Below are 17,535 nucleotides of genomic sequence, written 5' to 3'. Positions count from 1 at the left end.
CCAAAATAGAAGCACTAAGCTCCTGTGATGTTTCATGGTATATTGTGAATTGGAATTGTCTCTTTTCAAACCATTTTCTAAATTTCTGATTTTCTAACTCCTGATCTTCAAAGGGGAGTGGGGAACAGGGATCAAACAAGAGTATTTTATAACCAGGTCCTTGATAAAAAGAAATAATTTTTAAAGATGGTTAGCTGCTTGCAACACTCTCTTGGATGTTCTGTTTTTTATTCTTTGGTTGGTGGAGGGTTGAGGTTTTAGGCAATAAACAACCCCCCAGTGGGTAGACACTTTTAAACAATCATTTGTGTGAGCTCAGTGAGCTCAATCTTATTTTGAAGCATGTAACAAAGTATAGCAGGGAGGGTCTTAGGACAGACAGTGGTGGAACAACAGAAAAAGGGAAAAAAGGGAAAAGTGATAGAAAAGGAAGAAAGGGAGTGGAGGGGAAGGAAAGGAAGATGTTTGTGGAGAAGAAAGAGGTAAAGAAATAAGGAGTAGCCCTGCTTCCGATTTCCTCTTGAGTCGGGCCTTATTTTGGGTTGAGTTACGCCTTTGGTAAGGGTCTTTGAGTTAGTTGCTGGCTGGTCTAGGCCAGAGAGAGAACAAGGGCTGGAGTCAAGCAGGTGTTTGGGATGGAGGGAACAGTAATGAAGCAGGAAAAGGAAAAGACAGACGAGATACCTGATAGGAGAAAATATATTGTCAGCAATGGACGTGAGCTGCTCTAACTTGTGTCCTGGGGGAGATATACCACGAGTTACAAAAAAATGCACACACATTTTAAGAAAGGAAAACTATTAAAATTGTAATACTCAATATATACCCATAACAAAGGATGAATACAAGTCACGTTTGACTTCTGCAATGGCAAGAGGTGCTCAAAGTGGTTACCATCAGCATCGTTTCAATACAGTTTTTTCCTTTCTTAAAATGTGCATACATTTCTTTGGTGCCCCTGGTATATACATTTGCCCTTTGCTTTCCTCATCCTGCCCCCCTCCTGTTCTTTCCTTCCTGCTTCTATGCCTTTGATTGTTCTGGATCCCACTTACTTTGTTCTGGATCCTGTTTTCTGTCGGACAAAGCTGTCCCATTCCTCTGTGTAGAGCTTGCTGTCAGTGAATTTGCTGGTGGGTGAAAGCAAACATTTAGGCTTAAGGTTTAAGGAACTGAGCTTTATGTTCCCTGGATCCGTCTGTTTGTCTCTCTTGGTGTTCGCGCGTGTGATGGTACCAAGGACTCAGCTTTGCAGGTTTAGTCTTAACATTTTTCAACCTTCTCTCAGAGGCACAGATGCAGTTTTAGAGTGAAGTTGCAAACCAGAAGTCATAGCGTGAGTTAAGTAGATGGGTCATACTAAATAAAAGACGGCAGAGCTCCTCTTTGTGCCCGTTTAATTGCGTTTCCCTTTTCCTTTTCAGTGAATCCCCCTCACTATTTTTTTCAAATGCTGTTTGAATTGTGGTTCTCTTGTGAGGTTTCCTTTGAAGAAGTGCACGCACATATCCCCAAATACACAGACACACTCAAGCTATACGAAAAGTCATGAGCGGTGTTAATAGTAAAACCAGAGGACCGCAGTCTACGCTGCTTTAAAAAACAAACAAAAAACCCGTGAAATTTCATTTACATTATTATTTAAATGGTTATTAATTCACCAGACACCCCTGTCTTTAAACTAGAAATTGTGCTTAGCATACTGGATAGCATTTTTCAATTACAGTCAAAGCCTGTGTACCATTTCTGCACAACACTGCTGCATAGTAAATTTTCCAATAATCTTTTATTTTGTAAACAAACAAGCAAAAGAAATTATGAAAGGTGTTGAAAATATTGTTAAGCCTTAATAAACAGTTGTTTTTTCCATGGGTCTAGGGGGACTGAATTCTTTGTCGAATCGTTTCTTTACAGCGGATCCAAACAGTGAGTGTGAGAAGGTGGAATTTGTGAATCTGGTGCTGCTCTTCTGTGAGTTCATCCGACATGATGTCTTCTCGCACGACGCATACATGTGCACCCTCATATCTCGAGGAGACTTGTCAATCACCGCCTCCACTCGGCCCCGGTCGCCAGCAGGAGAGAATGCAGATGAGCACTATCCAAAGGACCATGACGTGAAAATGGAGGTATGGCCCTGGCAGTGAGTGGTGCCCTCCCCCACACCCCCGCCTACACACTGGTGGGGAACCCCTTTCAGAAGGATTATTTGATGGTAGAAGGGTGATCCCTTTTTACTTATCTTCTCTGGTTACAAAGCTCATTTATCTGTACTCCTTACTCACAAAGAACATTTGCACTAGAATTTACAACTTCCAGAATTTTCTTTGAGATACTCTAAAAGTATTAATGAAAAGATTTGATGGGCCATAAAACTTTTCTTTGGATTGGAATTAGATGCTTCCAGTTTATACATATTTCTAATCCCCAGGTTTCCTTTAAGGTTGTGCCTCAAAATTGGACTTGTTTTGGCCCCAACTTCCTGGCTGAGTTTTCATTCTAAATAGCATCTTTTCCCTAATGTGTAGTTCATTACTTGTATCACTCTTATACATAATGGGAAATTCTGTTTTAGTCTTACATCAAATTTTCATTTCATTTCATTAGAAATTTCATCTCTATCTCTCAAATGTTTTAGAATTGTTCTTTTTAACAAATTATTTTATGCTGTGGATATGAATTTATAATTTTCTGCCAATTTCTGATATTTTGGACATTGTTCCAAATACTTATAGAAGTTTTTCAAGACGAAAAACATGAAGTTGGTAATGAGAAATGGTAGAAAATGGTGAGAGATTGTGATAATTCCTAAAAAATAAAGCCTTATATTGGTTTTTCAAGAGTTTAAGCATATAATAGTTTTAAAGCAGTCGCTATGCTTGTAATTTAAAAACCTGACATTAGAATTGTACATGTGGATTCATAGTTTATATTCTTAAGATTTGGTGACTAAATGGTACAGGAACCTAACAAAGTTATTTCTTTAATGTAAATACTTTTGTTTATAAATTTGTCCAGAGTAGAAGTTTATAGGTTGAAAAAAACTAAAGTTTCTTTATCTGTTTAGGCTTTTTCTATGTTTCTGTTTTTTCAATTCTTGGATATCAGAGTTTCTTATATCTTAGATACACTCTTAGATTTTTCTTACTAAGAAAAATGGGTGAGCATGTGACTGGCAACAGCCCAAAGAAGGAAATTATGGTCGGGCTGTTTTTATCAGGAAGCTTGTGTGCTCGTCCCTTAAAACACCATGAAGTTAAGTGTTTTTCATCAAGAGGACAAAGTATGTGACTTTGCAAAGCAATAAATGTCTTAAAACTTCCTTCTTTATTTTTGGGGAAAAACAAGGCACCAGGAGGAAATAAGACATGGGATGGTTAAAAATGTCACTGTCATGTTTTACCTTTAGTTTCCTAATGAATTACAAAATTTACAATGTGATTTTCTTTCTCTGGCAATTATCAGGAACAGACTATTATGGCACATATGGGCCTTGACTCAGGAACTACTCATATTTTTGATGAAGTAGACAAGAGTGACTTTAAAACTGACTTTGGTTCGGAATTTCCAGTAGGTTCAACCTTTGAATTCTTATTGGCTATTAACCCTTCCTCCCCACCCCTACCCCAGCTTGCCTTCATCCTTCCGTTTCTTGCCCCCTGTACTGGATTGACTTGTGTACTTGTGATGTAAATGTGATCCCACCATATTCCGCCCGAGGGCACAGTTCATGGTCTCTGCAGTGGGCTCATTTCAGTTCATCCCCAGTTTTGGCTGCATTGCCTTCTTTATAAGTTATAATAATACCCCATCCTTGCTGACTGTGACTGTCTTGGTCGTTTTGAGATCGCCATCTCTCAGGAATACAGGAATGAAGTGTCATCATGGCAGTTCACACTGATTTGCTGCGTATGTGTTTGGCTTCTAAATAATAGCAGCTTTCCTGGCTCTGGACTGGCTCTACATTCTTCTTTCCCCCAGTACAATTATAACGTGTTCTTCCTCATAGATTTTAATGTGTAACTCTTTATAAAAAAATACTACTTGAAGTACAGACTAAAACCTTCACGTTTATTATTCATTAGCTTTATTAGTTAACTATTATCTGTATATATGTATTTGTAGGAAATGTAGCCCTATGAGGAAAACACTTCCCCATAAGTCTGACTTGATTTCGGGTCTTCCGGGAAATTTCCTACGTGTGTGGTTCTCATTTTCTCGTCTTCACAATAGGGGAACGATCGTGAGTGACAGATTCCTAGTGATCGGAATAGGAAGTTTGTGGAAATTTACAAAATGTCTTTATTAATGGCTCCGGGTTGAATAAGGAAAAGATATTGTATAAATGTCTTGTACGTTTTAAGTTCTGGTATGTATATCGCACTGTGTTTTGGTTTTTGCTGTCTTTCATTTACAATCTCCAACATTTGTTTTACATGACTTAGATTTTTTCTCCCATGCCTGGAGAGTCCTGTGACAATGCCAACCCTTCTTTGGGCAGAAGAATGTCGGTTAATGGTGAGAAGTTGCTGAAGAGAGAAAAACCGAGAGAGTTGATTTTTCCATCTAATTATGACCTCCTGCGACACCTGCAGTATGCAACACATTTTCCCATACCTCTGGTAAGTTATCGCTTCGATCAGCTGACAAGCTGATTATTTCATTACAGGATTGTTAACCATTGGTTATTCAACTACTTGCCTGAGGGATACATATGATAGCAGGTAAATGTTTGCATTCGCTGCTTCTTTTGTTAGAATTCTGATCACACATGCCTTATCTTATGTACTGATGTAGTCCAAATTTGTCACGTGATCTTACTGGCTGGCTAGATTTAACGGAATTTTCTATATTAGTATTCTTGTATCAAGAGCATTTGAGTCACTGCAAATGATGTCTAAATTTGTTTTCCTACTTCAATTTGAAACTCATTTACTGAGTACATTTTATATGCTCTGTATTGTGGTGGTACTTTTGGTATTATGCTGATGAGTAAGAATTTTGGGGCTCCCGGAAGATGAATAAGACAGGAGGGAGACAAATGTCTATAAAATGACAAGCACTGAAATAAGTGCAATAATTGAGTAAAACCCAAGTGCCCTCTGGGAGGTGAACTGTTTGACAGTCCTGGGTCTCTCCCACTCTCAAAGAATAAATATTGGAGGGGAGAGGGAGCATCTGATTGAGAAGTTGGTTACGGCATCGCAGAAGAGGTTGTATATGAGATGGATTTGGATTTTGACCTGTTGAATTTAAGAACTGAATAGCACATGGGAAATACTTGCCAGAGAATTTAGTGTTTGAGTCATACTGAGTGATGTGCTTTATTCTAAAGAGAAACAAGTTTAGTTTTTTGATATTAGTAATGGAGATTGGCTAAGATCTGTAATTTTTTTATTCTTAGGTTCACTATCTTTTTTCCTCAAATTTTATTTTAAGTGTAATTTCAATGAGTAATTTGCATTGAAGACTATTACTATTATTTTAACAAAAATACAATTTTGAGGTATATATTATGTTATCTCCTGGATATCTTTGAGGGGTTTTGATCTGCAAACTAAATATTTTCTTCAATTTTTTTTTTTTTTTCTTATTTTGGAATATCCTCTGAGTGACTTTCAAAATCACTCCACCCATATATTGTTTTCTTAATAAAATTAAGAACAGTTTTTTTGGTGTTAATTTTTCTGTGTCCAGATCTATGTCAAAAGATGCAAAACTTTTTCCTGTTCATCGCTGGCTGACTATATCCACAGCTTTCAGCTGTTACCTATAAGCATCGCTCATTTTCAATATAATGGAATAATCTCACAGTTAATTTGGGGTAGGAGAAGGAGTAGTCTGATATTTTAGAGATGCCTCCTGAAAAATTCATGGGTGAATTATCCTTATATCTGGGAGTGTTTTAAAATAGCCAAGAGTCAAAAGAAGGTGAGTAATTAAAGTCTGGGGTTTAGTTAGCAGTAATGCACCACTGTTCATTTCCTCGTTCGGACAAAGGTGTCATGGTTATGTAAGGCCTTAACATTAGGGCACAGGGGATGAAGGGGATATGGGAACTCTCTGTACTACCTTTGTACCTTTCTTGTAAATCTTATTCTAAAATAAAAACTTTATTAAAAAAAATGGAGATGGGAAATGAAGCAACTAATGGCAAAATGTTGGAAATGGTTGAAACTGGTTGAGGGTTCTGTGTTCCTCCCTCGGCACGTGTCTGGGTGTCAGGGCAAGCCAGGCCCGGCCTGAGCATGGACTGCTTTATTCTGTCGTTCGTGTCATCCTGAGCTACACATCATTCCCACCATTTAGCATTGCAAGGGCCATCCACGTCCTTAGAGGAAAGAGCATGAATGATTTCCAATGACTAATTCTCTTGATGAATTAGGACATAATTCAGCTGTAATGCAGTCATAAAAGAACTGCCAGAAAATGGATGTGGTCGGATATAATTAATAGCCTGCCATCACCCGTTGCCCTAAACCCCCCTGTACTGTGAGTGTAATTTAGACTAAGCCATCAATAGGGGAAATAAAAGTAGTCTATACTAATACAACATCGACATTAGAAGTGTTCTAGAGCAGGGGTGTCCAAACTGCGGCCCGCAGGCCAACTGTGGCCTGCGATCCATTTTTTATTGGCCGGCGGCAAATTCCAAAAATACATTTAGTTTACTTAAGTAAATCTGGTGAGGCAATACGTACTTCACCTCGAGTGAGTGGCCCGGCTGTTTGTGTATTTTACCGCACATGTCCCTTGGTGAAAAACGTCGAAAAAAGTTTGGACACCCCTGTTCTAGAGAGTCTGGTTCTCCTTACTAAAAAGGGAAAATTTGACTAACCGTGAGGCATGTGAGGAGGATATAAGATATGATTGAAAACCAGTATTTTCCCCTCTGTCTTAAGATGTGGCTCTAGGGAGTGAGGGCCAAGGAGAGAGGACTTAAGGGGACCAAAAGATTCAGAAAAAGAACTGAGTTTCATGTATGCTCTTATGTGAGTAACGTCGTGGTGTGCCCATTGGTAAAAGCGTATTCCTAGTCGACCAGCAAGCCCAGGCTCTTGTGTATAGGCTTTCTACCAGCCTGGCACAGGCAGGGCATTTAACCCTGTCGATGTCAGAGATGCGATGCCTTGGGGGTTCCTGTCATGTGCACCAGCCAGCATTTTTTTCATTCATTAATCTCTTCAAGCTCAGGGAATATATTGGAGACATCGTAGGCAGGAGTTGTCTTGGGTTCAAGCATCAGAAAATAATTCTCAATGCAGAGCTAAAAATGAATCTGGGATCACTTTTGTTAGGTTAGGTTCCAGGAACACCATTTCTTAATCATTGCAGCTGATGCCAGTGTAGCACCAATTGTTTTAATGTGGACTTTCGCGACTGAAATGAAAAAATAAAACGTTCTGGTTTTCTTTTCCCTAAGTAAGTCTTTTAGTTAATACCGTCTATTGACTCTTTTCTGTGTTAATGGCTATAGAGAGAATTGGACCAGCAGGTTGTGGTCCTGTGAGCTGGAGTCGCCCCTCCTTGAGTCTGTTGGCTCCACGTGGGGTCAGGCTCATGTTTGGGATCTGTGTGACACCAGGCAGGCCCGCACACGCTGCGCTCCTTACATTAGTCGGTCTTGCTGTCTTGCTGTGTGCAGTCGGCGTGTCTGTTTTAAGACTGGTGCTGTTTTTCCATACCTTTGATGTGAGTTTCTAGTTAGTTCTAAAACAGTAGCTTTAGCAGTTAGTATAATTTTAAAACTCCCCTTGAAAATGTTACAGGGTCTATTGCATATTACTATGAAATAAAAACAAGGAACCAGTGGATTTATCATTGCTAACAGTAGAAAATCTTTATAACTTTCAGGTAGAATATAAATACATATAATATATTAAAAACTACCCATGCATTTCCAAGCCTTTTTAGAAATAAAAAGTTTTAGTTATTGTTTTAGAAAACAATTAGATGTTAAAAACTGGAGTAGTGAGCTAAAAGGTTACCATCTTTGAAGTGATGGATTAAAAATAAATCAAGCACAGGTGGTTTCATGGAAAAAATAAGCTGTTTTTGTTTTGTTTTAACTAATCTAAAAGGCTTTAAATTGTGTTGCTGAAAGGCTTTGGCAATTTATATATAGATTATAGTTATCCTTTGAACAATGAGGATGCTGATTCCCTACCCCCCCAGTCAAAAATGCATGTATAACTTTTGATCCTCCAAAACTTAACTACTAATAGCCCACTATTGTCCAGAAGTCTTACCAATAACATAAACGGTTGATTAACACATATTTTGTATATGTTGTTAGATACTGTATTCTTATAATGAAGTAAGCTAGAGTAGAGAAAAAAAATGTTATGAAAGAAATTACGAGGAAGAGAAAATGCATTTATACTATTGTCCGTATTTATTGAAAAATATTTCCGTATAAGTGGACCCATGCAGTTCAAACCAGTGTTCAAGGGTCACCTGTATTTTGCATATTTTTATCAAGAAGTCAGTTCCAGACATTTAAATAAACACCTCATGCATACCTCTGTGTCTACATCGTAGAAGTCATTTGAGTTTCAAGGATATTGCAGGATTTTACATTGGTTCAACGAGACTTTTTAGTTCCTTTGTACACATTTTTGGGTTAAGGAGCAACAACAACCATCAAGTACTGATTGGCCTGTGTTTAAAAACAGGGTTTCACAGTAAACCAGGCCATATTTGCCAGCTGCCTTTTTTTTGCATTCTGAGCCTGTTTTGTTCTCTTTCCCAGTAGTTCTGTACTTGTCCAGTAAAGCAAGAAGTGACAGCATGAAAAATCCCACATTTCATGCGTTTTCACACCTTGGTGTTTCTTTCTGAGCCGTGTTCTCCTTATGCGAAGCGAAAGTCTCACTGACCTTTAAGCGGAATGCTTTTGAGAGGTGGTAGTACAGGATGGGATCAAAGCACAGGCTCGACACAGCCAGGAGCAGCGTGGACTCCTTGGCTTTGAAGAGTGAAATCCTGGTCGCGCAGTCAGATATGACCTCGGTCTGGCTGAGGGTGTACGGGATTCGGACAACGTGATAAGGAACAAAACACACGATGTAGGCTGTGGTCACTAAGAGTATGTTGATGAGAGCTCTTTTCACATTCGGATAATTTTCACTATATTTGTTTCTGTAGAGTTGTCGAATTACCAGGCAGTTAGATATTAAAATGATGACTGTGAAATTTAAAAATATAGCCAAACATATGAAGTTCGTCAGCAAATGCCAGTTTCTTCCAAACTCCCTTTTGAATTCCATGCACCCCACATTTGGCTTCACCTGGATGTCTTTGATTGGAATCAGCATGTTTGGCACCATTATGAGAAGGACCATGACCCACACGACGACTGATATCATTTTGGCAAATCCAGGTTCTTGGATTCGATAAATCTTGTAGCTGTATGTCAGCTGGAGACAGCGATCAATGCTGACAAACGCTAAGAAGATGATGGACAAGTACATGTTAATGTAGATGAGGCAGGCTGTTACTTGGCAATGGAATATCCTCAGCTTCCAGGGGGCCACGCCCAGGTCGACCACGATTTTCACCGGTAATGCCAGACTGAGCAGGAAATCGGCCGTCAGCAAATTAATTAAGTAGATGCTTACACACCTAGGATTCGCTTTTTTCTGTAGGAAAGCCCAGGCTGCAAAACAACTTCCAATAATTCCAATAAGGAAAACTAAATAAAAAAAATATGTGAATGGCTCCAGATTTCTGTAAACTGGACAGAAGGTAGAATTGTTTGTCATTTTGAGAGAAAGTAAGGATGACTCTTCTCAAAAAAAGAAAAAAAAAAAATCCAGAGAATCTGTTAGAAAAGAAGGGGAGGGAGGTTAGTAATTACACTTAGAAATTAATTTCTTTAAAATAATTTGCACTCACAGTACCACGGTTACAATCTTTCTAGTTCGCAGAATTTTACTGATGAACTTACTAGATCATGTGTGGACTGGTGGGAACATCTTAGATTATGAGGAAGCCTGGGTTTTCCATGGTCTCATTTTGTGATTTTGGGAAATCCCAGGTAGGTTTACTTCTAGAAGGGATATTTTTGACAGCACTCTTTTTGCCTTCTGATAGCTCTTTTGTTACCAGTTGGGTTGGGAGTTAGTTTGCAGAGGAGATAAGTAAACTGAATTTCTGAGAAACAGCAAGAGGAAACCAGAGTGAAATGGTTTGGTTGTAGCCCAGCCTGAAGCGCTTTCAGTGAGGTTTCCTGGCTTTCCGTTCTCATAGCCAGGATAGAACTCAGGCTGCAGGAACCTAGTCTGAGGGGGGGAACGGAAGTGGGGGACAGAACGCTGTACTGCAACTTAAAAGACGTTATTTGAAAGGTAGGCCCTTTGTTGTCTAACCCACTGGAACATTTTCACAATCAAAATTTCGTTTTTCTTTGCTTTTTAGTAGAAAGAGTTGAGGGATTAGAATTTGGTCTGGAATTGATGCGTATATCGTCCCTTTTCCTTGCTCCAGTTTCATAGTGGTGTAGACCTGTGGTGTCCAGTATGGTAGGCCATGAGCACATGTGACCTTTTTGAGCACTTGGACTAAGGCCAGTCCAAATTGCCATGTGCTGTAAATGCAAAATACACACTGGATTTTAAAGATTTAGCACAACATATATATATATTTTAAAGTAGTACAAGTAGTAAAATTGAACTAGTTTATACAAATAGTACAATTAGTAAAATGTTTCATTAATATTATTACATCGAGCACATGTTGAAATATTTTTGATGTATTAGGTTAAATCTTAAAATTAATTTGTCCTCTTTCTTTTGCTTTTTCAAATGCAGCTACTCTGCGATTTGATAGTACCTCTGTGGTTTGCATTGTATTTCTTTAGGATAGTGCTTGTATAGGTGTTTCTGTGTCAGTGTGTTTGAGATGCTTGACCAAGAATGTATTTTCAAGACTTCAAGAACAAGGATGTGTGACATTGGTTAGAAAATTCTGAAAGAGAACCTCAGTTATATCAGTAGAAAAACATCTAACGTTAACACTTGAGTGTTTGGTGTTTTTTCTTTTTCTTTCATTGTGGGTTTTGAAGCAGCCAAGCCTACAAGTAGAAGGTATAACCTTAGAACCACTGTGATCGATGCTGATAATGACAAAACAAGGGTGGTTTGTAAGCACAAGTTAAACTAATTGGGCTTCATGGACCCCCTTTGACCTGGTTCGTTCTCTCTGGTGCTGCTTCTTGATATGCCCTCTCCTCAAGCATATTAAACACCTTTCTTTTGTTTTAACAAGATTATTTTTGCGTTTTAGCAGAAAAAACTGGATATATAACTTTTTAAAAGTAGCGTATAGTGGCTAAAACAGCCAAATAAATCCATTCACTCAAACCTCCCTTTTAAAAAAATAAAACCAAACCCCACACTTCGGAAGCCTTACTAAATCTTAATTGTCCTAATTATTTCATGATCCATTGTGTACGTCTTGGGATGAAACCATGTGCTCGCAGATTGATAAAGCAGATGTACATAAATCTTTCTAAATTAAAGTGTCATTGAATGGGTACATGTCCTTCCCCCTTTGCTACCTGGGGTAGGACGTTAGGGTCCATGAATGGTGTCATTCTGTACTAAATTTAATGAAAATCATTAAGCACTTACTTTGTGTCTGGCATTGTGCTAAGTGCTTTACATGTACTCATTTAACCTTTCAGCATCCCTGTCGTGCAGGTGTTGTTATCTTTGTTTTACAGATGAGAAAATAGGCACAATGAGGTTAAGTTGACGCCGAAGGTTATAGAGCTGGTGATAGAGCTGGTGATAGAGCTGGATTCCAGCCTGGACCATCTGATCTCAGAAGCCATGTTCAAAACCACTCCAAAATTCTATTTTAATCATTAATAATAATAATAATAATAATAACAACAACAACAATAATAATAGTAACAACAGTAATAATGATGGTGATGATGATAATGATTATTATTATTAAATAGCCAACCTTTACTAAGTACTTACTATGTGGCAGGAACCATATTCTAAGCAATTTTCATAGAAGTGAGTGGAAGTAAAATAGTCATTCTTAATTGTTTTCTAAATACTAATAAAAGAAGTTTAGGCTTCATGTATTTGGATGTTTAAAAACAACCCTAGGTTCTGTCCTTTTGGTCTAAACCTCCTTTACTTTCAAAGCTCCCATGACCCAGTCCCTCCACCCCAGCCCCACTCTCTAATCTGCACTCTAGATTGGTGGCATCTCCAGTGGTCTGTGAACTGTCCTTTTTGCCTTTGCACTTTTGGTGGTGGTAAAATTTGGGGACCAGAGGACTTGAAGGATGGAGGGAACCTTGGTTGATAGCATCTAGTCCAATCCCCAGATTAGTTGAGGAGACTGAGGTCTGGCCCTTGGGTGTTGCTCAGAGTTTCACAGCTTGTGAGAGCAGGCGAGGCTCTGACCTGTCAGGCATTTTCTGGACTCTGTCTTTATCCATCCTGTGCCAGTCCTGCCTGTCCTGAAGTCCCGAACGCAGCCCTTCCCGGCGGAAATCTACTCCAGGCTTCACTGACTTCCTTCCAGCTCGGGTTTTTGACAATCACCATCATTTGTGCATGGCATCCTGAATGTCCTTTTCTTCTGTAGGTCAAAAGCTAATGTTGGTGTAAATTGATCCTTGTCTACCATCTTTGCTTGTACCTTTATAAGGTGCTGGGATTTGGGCTTTCGCTCCTATATTTCAAATGTTACATAATAGCAGTAACGTAATGTGCTTTTTAAAGTGTCTCCATTGCTCATAAACTATAAAGTCTCATTTTATAGAATGTATGGTTAGAGAAGGATTAGAGAATGACTTGTTTTGCTCAATTAATAGTCTCTGTCACTAGAAGTGACCCTACACACCCCCATGGATAACACGTTTAAAAATCGTTACACTGTGTCTGTTCATTCAGTAATGCTTAAGAGTCACGCAGTGCCTCACTGTTGCTTTTCCTGAACCTCCCTCTAGATTGTAACAAAAAAACAAATCTCTTCATTTAAAAGTTTTGTTTGTGTCAATTAGAGGTTAAACTAAATAAAGACTTGATAAATATTTTGTCAAGCACTTATTAAATCTGAGGTACGCAGAGCTACTCCAGTGAAACCAAAACAAAATTTCAAATGTCTCCTTTGTTTGGATCAAGTGCCTGTTGCTTAGAAAACAAACTCATGAGATTTTTTTAATGGAAGTCGCAGTGGAATTTTCTTGAAATCACCTATCATAATGTGTGTAGAAAGAGGTCATTTTAAGAACTTTATGCCCTGTGGTGAAGGCGTAGCATGGCCTTTACGACCCAGTTATGAAATTGAGTTGCTGAGGAGTTAGGCTCACCGTAAATGAGTATTCAGCCTAAGATGAAGTAAGCTGTCTGTTTGAGAATGGATGGGGTCTTCCAATAAAAGAAAATGATAGTGTAGTTCGCAGTCAGAGTCTACTTAGAGTTTAATAATTGGTGACCTCTTACACCGCAACCTTATTACATGTTGACATTTCCAACTCACATGGGTTGAACACTGAAAATGATAGATTTCCCTTCCGTGGGAAGACGTTTGAATATATCAAGTATTTAAAAAGACATACCTGTGGGTATACTCTGTGAGCCTCCAGGGACCTCTCTCCAAGTCTTCAGACAAGTGTGAGCTGATCGTCTGCTGCAGTGGCAGCAGTAGCAGCCCTCTTGCGCAGGACTGCTCCTTGTACTAAAAATTTCCTTTCCTTTTGTGTGGTTTTAAAATGTTGCATACTGACGTAGATGAAACTGTGGTTTGCAAATAGTTTAACTGCATGACAATCTCCTGAAGTTTTTTTCGATGTTGTGTATGCTTTCTTAAGCAATTCAGATTTGTCTATTCTGATTTTAGAGGAAAGATTTGTATTTGTCCATTGTAGTACCTAGCTTTTTTTTTTTTAAGTGCCTAAGATGTGTTTTGCATCATAATGATTTTAAAGAACATCAATTTTGTGCCTTGGAAGGAATTATGAGTTAAAGATATCAGGTGTTCAAGCAAATTTTCTGTAGCTCCATACGCTGATACTCATTAGCTTTTCAGAGTTATAATTTAAAAAATATGTTGCATTTTGGATCCTGCTGGAGACATCTATTAGTTAAAACAAAAGTAAAAGTGTGATTTAATGTAGTCTGGTAAAATCTGGTATGTTTTATTTATCTTTATTCTTTTCTGTTCACTGTAGAAAAATCTGGAAATAGACATAGAAGGGGTAAACCTCATTATGCAGAGAGATAGTTACTGTTAAGGTTTGTGGCACATCTGTTCCAAAATGTTTCTGTGTGTATGTACCCCCCCCCATAAAAATGTTACTGTATTGTACATACTGTTTTACAGTTTGTGCTTATTTCATTCAAGAATGTATTGGATGTATTTCTAAGCTATAAGAGGAGATCTGCATTGAGTGTTTGTCAGTTTGACCCAAACAGCTTAATAAATTGAGTAATTACTAGGCTTAGTAATTACTAGGCTGTATGTAAAGGGACCCTCTACTATGCACTTAGATTGTTTGGGTCAGTGTTTCTGCCTGTGGTCGAGCAAGTGTCTGAATGGACCCCAGGTTGGTGAGGGACCTAACGAAACATCACTCTCTCATCCACATTATCAATTCATTTGTTAGGTTATCTTTCTTGTATAAGGGTAGCTTTTTAAAAGAATATGAGCTCATGTTTCAAACGTATTTTAAGGAGTTCTAAGTCGACTGGTGCAAAATTGACTTGTAATTGCAAAACTATTGCCTGGTCAGTTAGGGTCTAATTTCTTCTGTTGCTTCAGTGGCCTGCTCAGTGCTTTGCTTTCATCTCTTTTTCTCCTAATAATTCTTAGTCAGTTTTCCAGATAATAAGAAAAAAGTCAGAAGGAACCTCTCCAGAAACTTAAAATTGAATTCCTTTTGGTATTCACTTTTAAAAAGAAAAACCTCTCCAAAGACTAAATGAGAAATGCCAAGCAAGAGGGAATTTAGGGAGCGTCTGAGGGAACTTTTGAGAAAAACAATGTTAAGGATGCTTATAAGGATAGTGGTTATTTGTTTCAGATATTCCGGTGTTCTCCTAAATTCATGTAATTGTTATTAGTTTGCAAAAGAAGAGATTTTACACATCATTCACTTATAAATTAGAGGGAAAAACCCCAAATCTTTATCGAACTTTGATTTTTGGTTAACTGTGTCATGATGGTGCAAGCAAATGATCTGTCTTAAGATTTGAGTACATCACTGAAAAACGCACTACAGAAAAGACCTGCCTGCAGTCAGACCAGTAAGTGAGCATTTGTGATCAGCGTTTACACTCCGTGGGGGATGAGGAAGGGGAGATGGTGAGAATTTGGGGAGATGGAGTTGGCTGCCAACTGAGTGGTGGAGGGTTTTAACATGGTGTGAATGAAAACTGGAATAAAAGAATCTTTTTTGTTTTTTTGGCTAGGTGTATTTATATGTTTACTTCCCTGTTCACAGGGAAAGGTGCAGACAGAATTAAGAAGAGCATTCAACTGTTCTTAAAAATCCACTAAGGCACCAGTTTTTGTGTCTGCATTGCCAAATATGAAAGAGCTAAAGTATCCCAGTTCTCAGTGTTCTATTTCCTTTTTGGAACAGTGAGAAACCACTCTTAATAGTGAAACTTAACCATGTTCTTCCTTCTGAGAATAAGCTTGACGCAACGTGGCATTCTGTGGAAGTTTATTCACAGGGGAAATAAGCTTTTTTTGGGCTACTGTCCCAGTTTTTGTTTTTGTTTTTAACATGTGTTCCATTTGAATTTCCATAAGTCACTTCTGTCTGTCTGTTTCATTAAGGATAAATGTTTTTCAGATCGTATTTTGTTAGTATTCTAGGAAAGTACACATCATCACTAACCCAATATTTTAGAAACCCAAGTGGGCAGGGAGGGGAAGTTATTTTTCCCTTACCTTGGTCATGGCAATACTTTTTAATTAAGAAATGATCTAGTAGTTCCTTTAATGGATATTTTGTATATTTAAAATAAAAATTGAAGCCCAATTGCCCCATGAATTGAGGAAGAAAATCTTTTTTGTAGTCAACTCCGCTATCCACACAAACCATGCTTTTGAAGTGATTGGGCACAAATACCAAACAAGGGTATTTCAGTAGAAGTACCATTTTTTGAAAATTTTAATTATTAAAATTTGGTTTTTAAACATAGCACGGTAACTCTTTGGAACAAATGAGGAAGGGGAAAATGGGTGTTGGGGTAGGCAGCCAGCGCCACAGCCAGACACGGGCCTGAGAATTTATTTTCTTTAAAGAAATCCATGAGATAAAGGAGATTCCTCTCTTTACAGATAGGGGAAAAAACTAAGGCATGGGCAAATTACGGCCTTGCCCAAGCTGCAGTTAGACTCCATGCTTCTGAAAATGAAAGTGTTGGACAGAAACAGTGGGTACAAAGGAGCCCGACAGGTCAGGTCAGCTCAGACCCCGCCCGCTCCCCACTTAATGTTTGCTACGATCCCACCTGAGTGCCGCTGGGCCGTGGGACAGTACACCACTCCCCGCTCCCACTGTGCTCGTGGAATGGGGAAGTTAGGGTGCTCTCAACTCAAAGTAGTTTGAATCCTGCAGCTTTTTATGACCTTTGGGTAGCGGGGCTGTTCCTCGGTTAATGAGTGCTGGTGACCCAAACATTCCTCCAGCCTTTGTGTGGCTCCGGGTCCGCCTTCCCTCTGAAGCCACTGAGCTTTTGGGTTGTGTTTTGCAAGTTTTTAAAGCACACAATCCCCTTTCCCACCTGCATTAGTCCACAAAGACTTCTTTCCTGACTCTGACTGAGATAAGTAGCTTCAAATCTGAGAGGGACGATGTCATGAGACAGAGTAGTTTTAAAGTGAGCTTCCAAGATGTTGCCTTTTCTGCATTGTTTAAACTCTGCCTTCATGTCCCCTTTTTCATGAAATAGTAAAATTTTGGAAATATTTTGAAGGCAAAGGTGTTTTGCTCATTCTTGGAATGCGAAGTTGGTTGTGAGAGTGGCTGAGCGTATTCTGTCACTCTCCTGGCCCATCCTTTTGGTTTTCTGCTCTTCTGGTATTGACTCAGCATGGTTATTGGGTCAACGTAGTCCATTTTCCCTTTCAGTTGGGAAGTGTGACTGTGCCATTTGATCTATGGTTATAAAATAATAAGGGGGGGAAATCCCTAAAAAAGAACTTTCAAAGGTTATCTTGTTTGTTTCTAATCACTGAGTTCATTTTTTTTTCCTTTTCTTTTCCACTTGCATCGTTACGGTCCATTTTTAATGAACTTATGAGTATGAGTTTTACCAACTCTGTCGTTACTTTCCTGGAGAAGGTTCTTTGGAGCAACTCTCCCTTTCCCTTGCGATGTGAATCTTTGGTTTTTGATGAAGTAGTTAAAAATTCTAACGAGCTATTTATTGACTTAAGTCTGCCTCCTTACTCCCCATCCTAGAGAATATTTTTGTTGCTTTCAGAAGGTTACAGTGTGGAAGCGGTGACAAGGAGTAAATGCAGAAGCTGCAATGCTACACATTTACTGCT

General features: G+C 38.7%; 2 protein-coding genes across 16 annotated transcripts in view; one reads left to right on the top strand and one right to left on the bottom strand.

Moving 5' to 3' along the window:
* MED12L (mediator complex subunit 12L) overlaps positions 1 to 17,535 on the top strand; it is a 319,885-nt gene that overhangs the window by 96,466 nt on the left and 205,884 nt on the right. For 12 of the 15 annotated variants that reach the window (XR_016019521.1, XM_074333588.2, XM_074333592.2 and 9 more), the window contains 3 exons: positions 1,915 to 2,129; positions 3,466 to 3,570; positions 4,446 to 4,622. Coding sequence is in view for 14 of the 15 variants with exons in the window: in XM_074333588.2 (XP_074189689.1) it covers positions 1,915 to 2,129; positions 3,466 to 3,570; positions 4,446 to 4,622 (497 nt within the window). In the remaining variant the exon portion in view is untranslated. The remainder of the gene's footprint in view (positions 1 to 1,914; positions 2,130 to 3,465; positions 3,571 to 4,445; positions 4,623 to 17,535) is intronic. The other 3 variants (XM_074333622.2, XM_074333614.2, XM_019748866.3) reach the window with 1 other exon arrangement.
* Positions 8,373 to 13,737, bottom strand: GPR171 (G protein-coupled receptor 171). The gene is made up of 2 exons (XM_019748880.3): positions 13,589 to 13,737; positions 8,373 to 9,823 (listed from the first exon to the last, which is right to left on the bottom strand). The coding sequence occupies exon 2, from the start codon at positions 9,762 to 9,764 to the stop codon at positions 8,808 to 8,810; it is 957 nt and encodes a 318-aa protein (XP_019604439.2). The 5' UTR covers positions 9,765 to 9,823; positions 13,589 to 13,737; the 3' UTR covers positions 8,373 to 8,807.

The sequence above is a fragment of the Rhinolophus sinicus genome, chromosome 17 (assembly GCF_057876585.1).
Source record: "Rhinolophus sinicus isolate RSI-liver-muscle chromosome 17, RSI-T2T, whole genome shotgun sequence".
In the NCBI taxonomy this organism is placed as follows: domain Eukaryota; kingdom Metazoa; phylum Chordata; class Mammalia; order Chiroptera; family Rhinolophidae; genus Rhinolophus; species Rhinolophus sinicus.
This window is presented reverse-complemented; position numbering and strand designations above follow the sequence as displayed.

Excerpts from the sequence above, each read along its gene's own strand:
- GPR171 (XM_019748880.3), bottom strand. The coding sequence starts at position 9,764 with ATGACAAACAATTCTACCTTCTGTCCAGTTTACAGAAATCTGGAGCCA.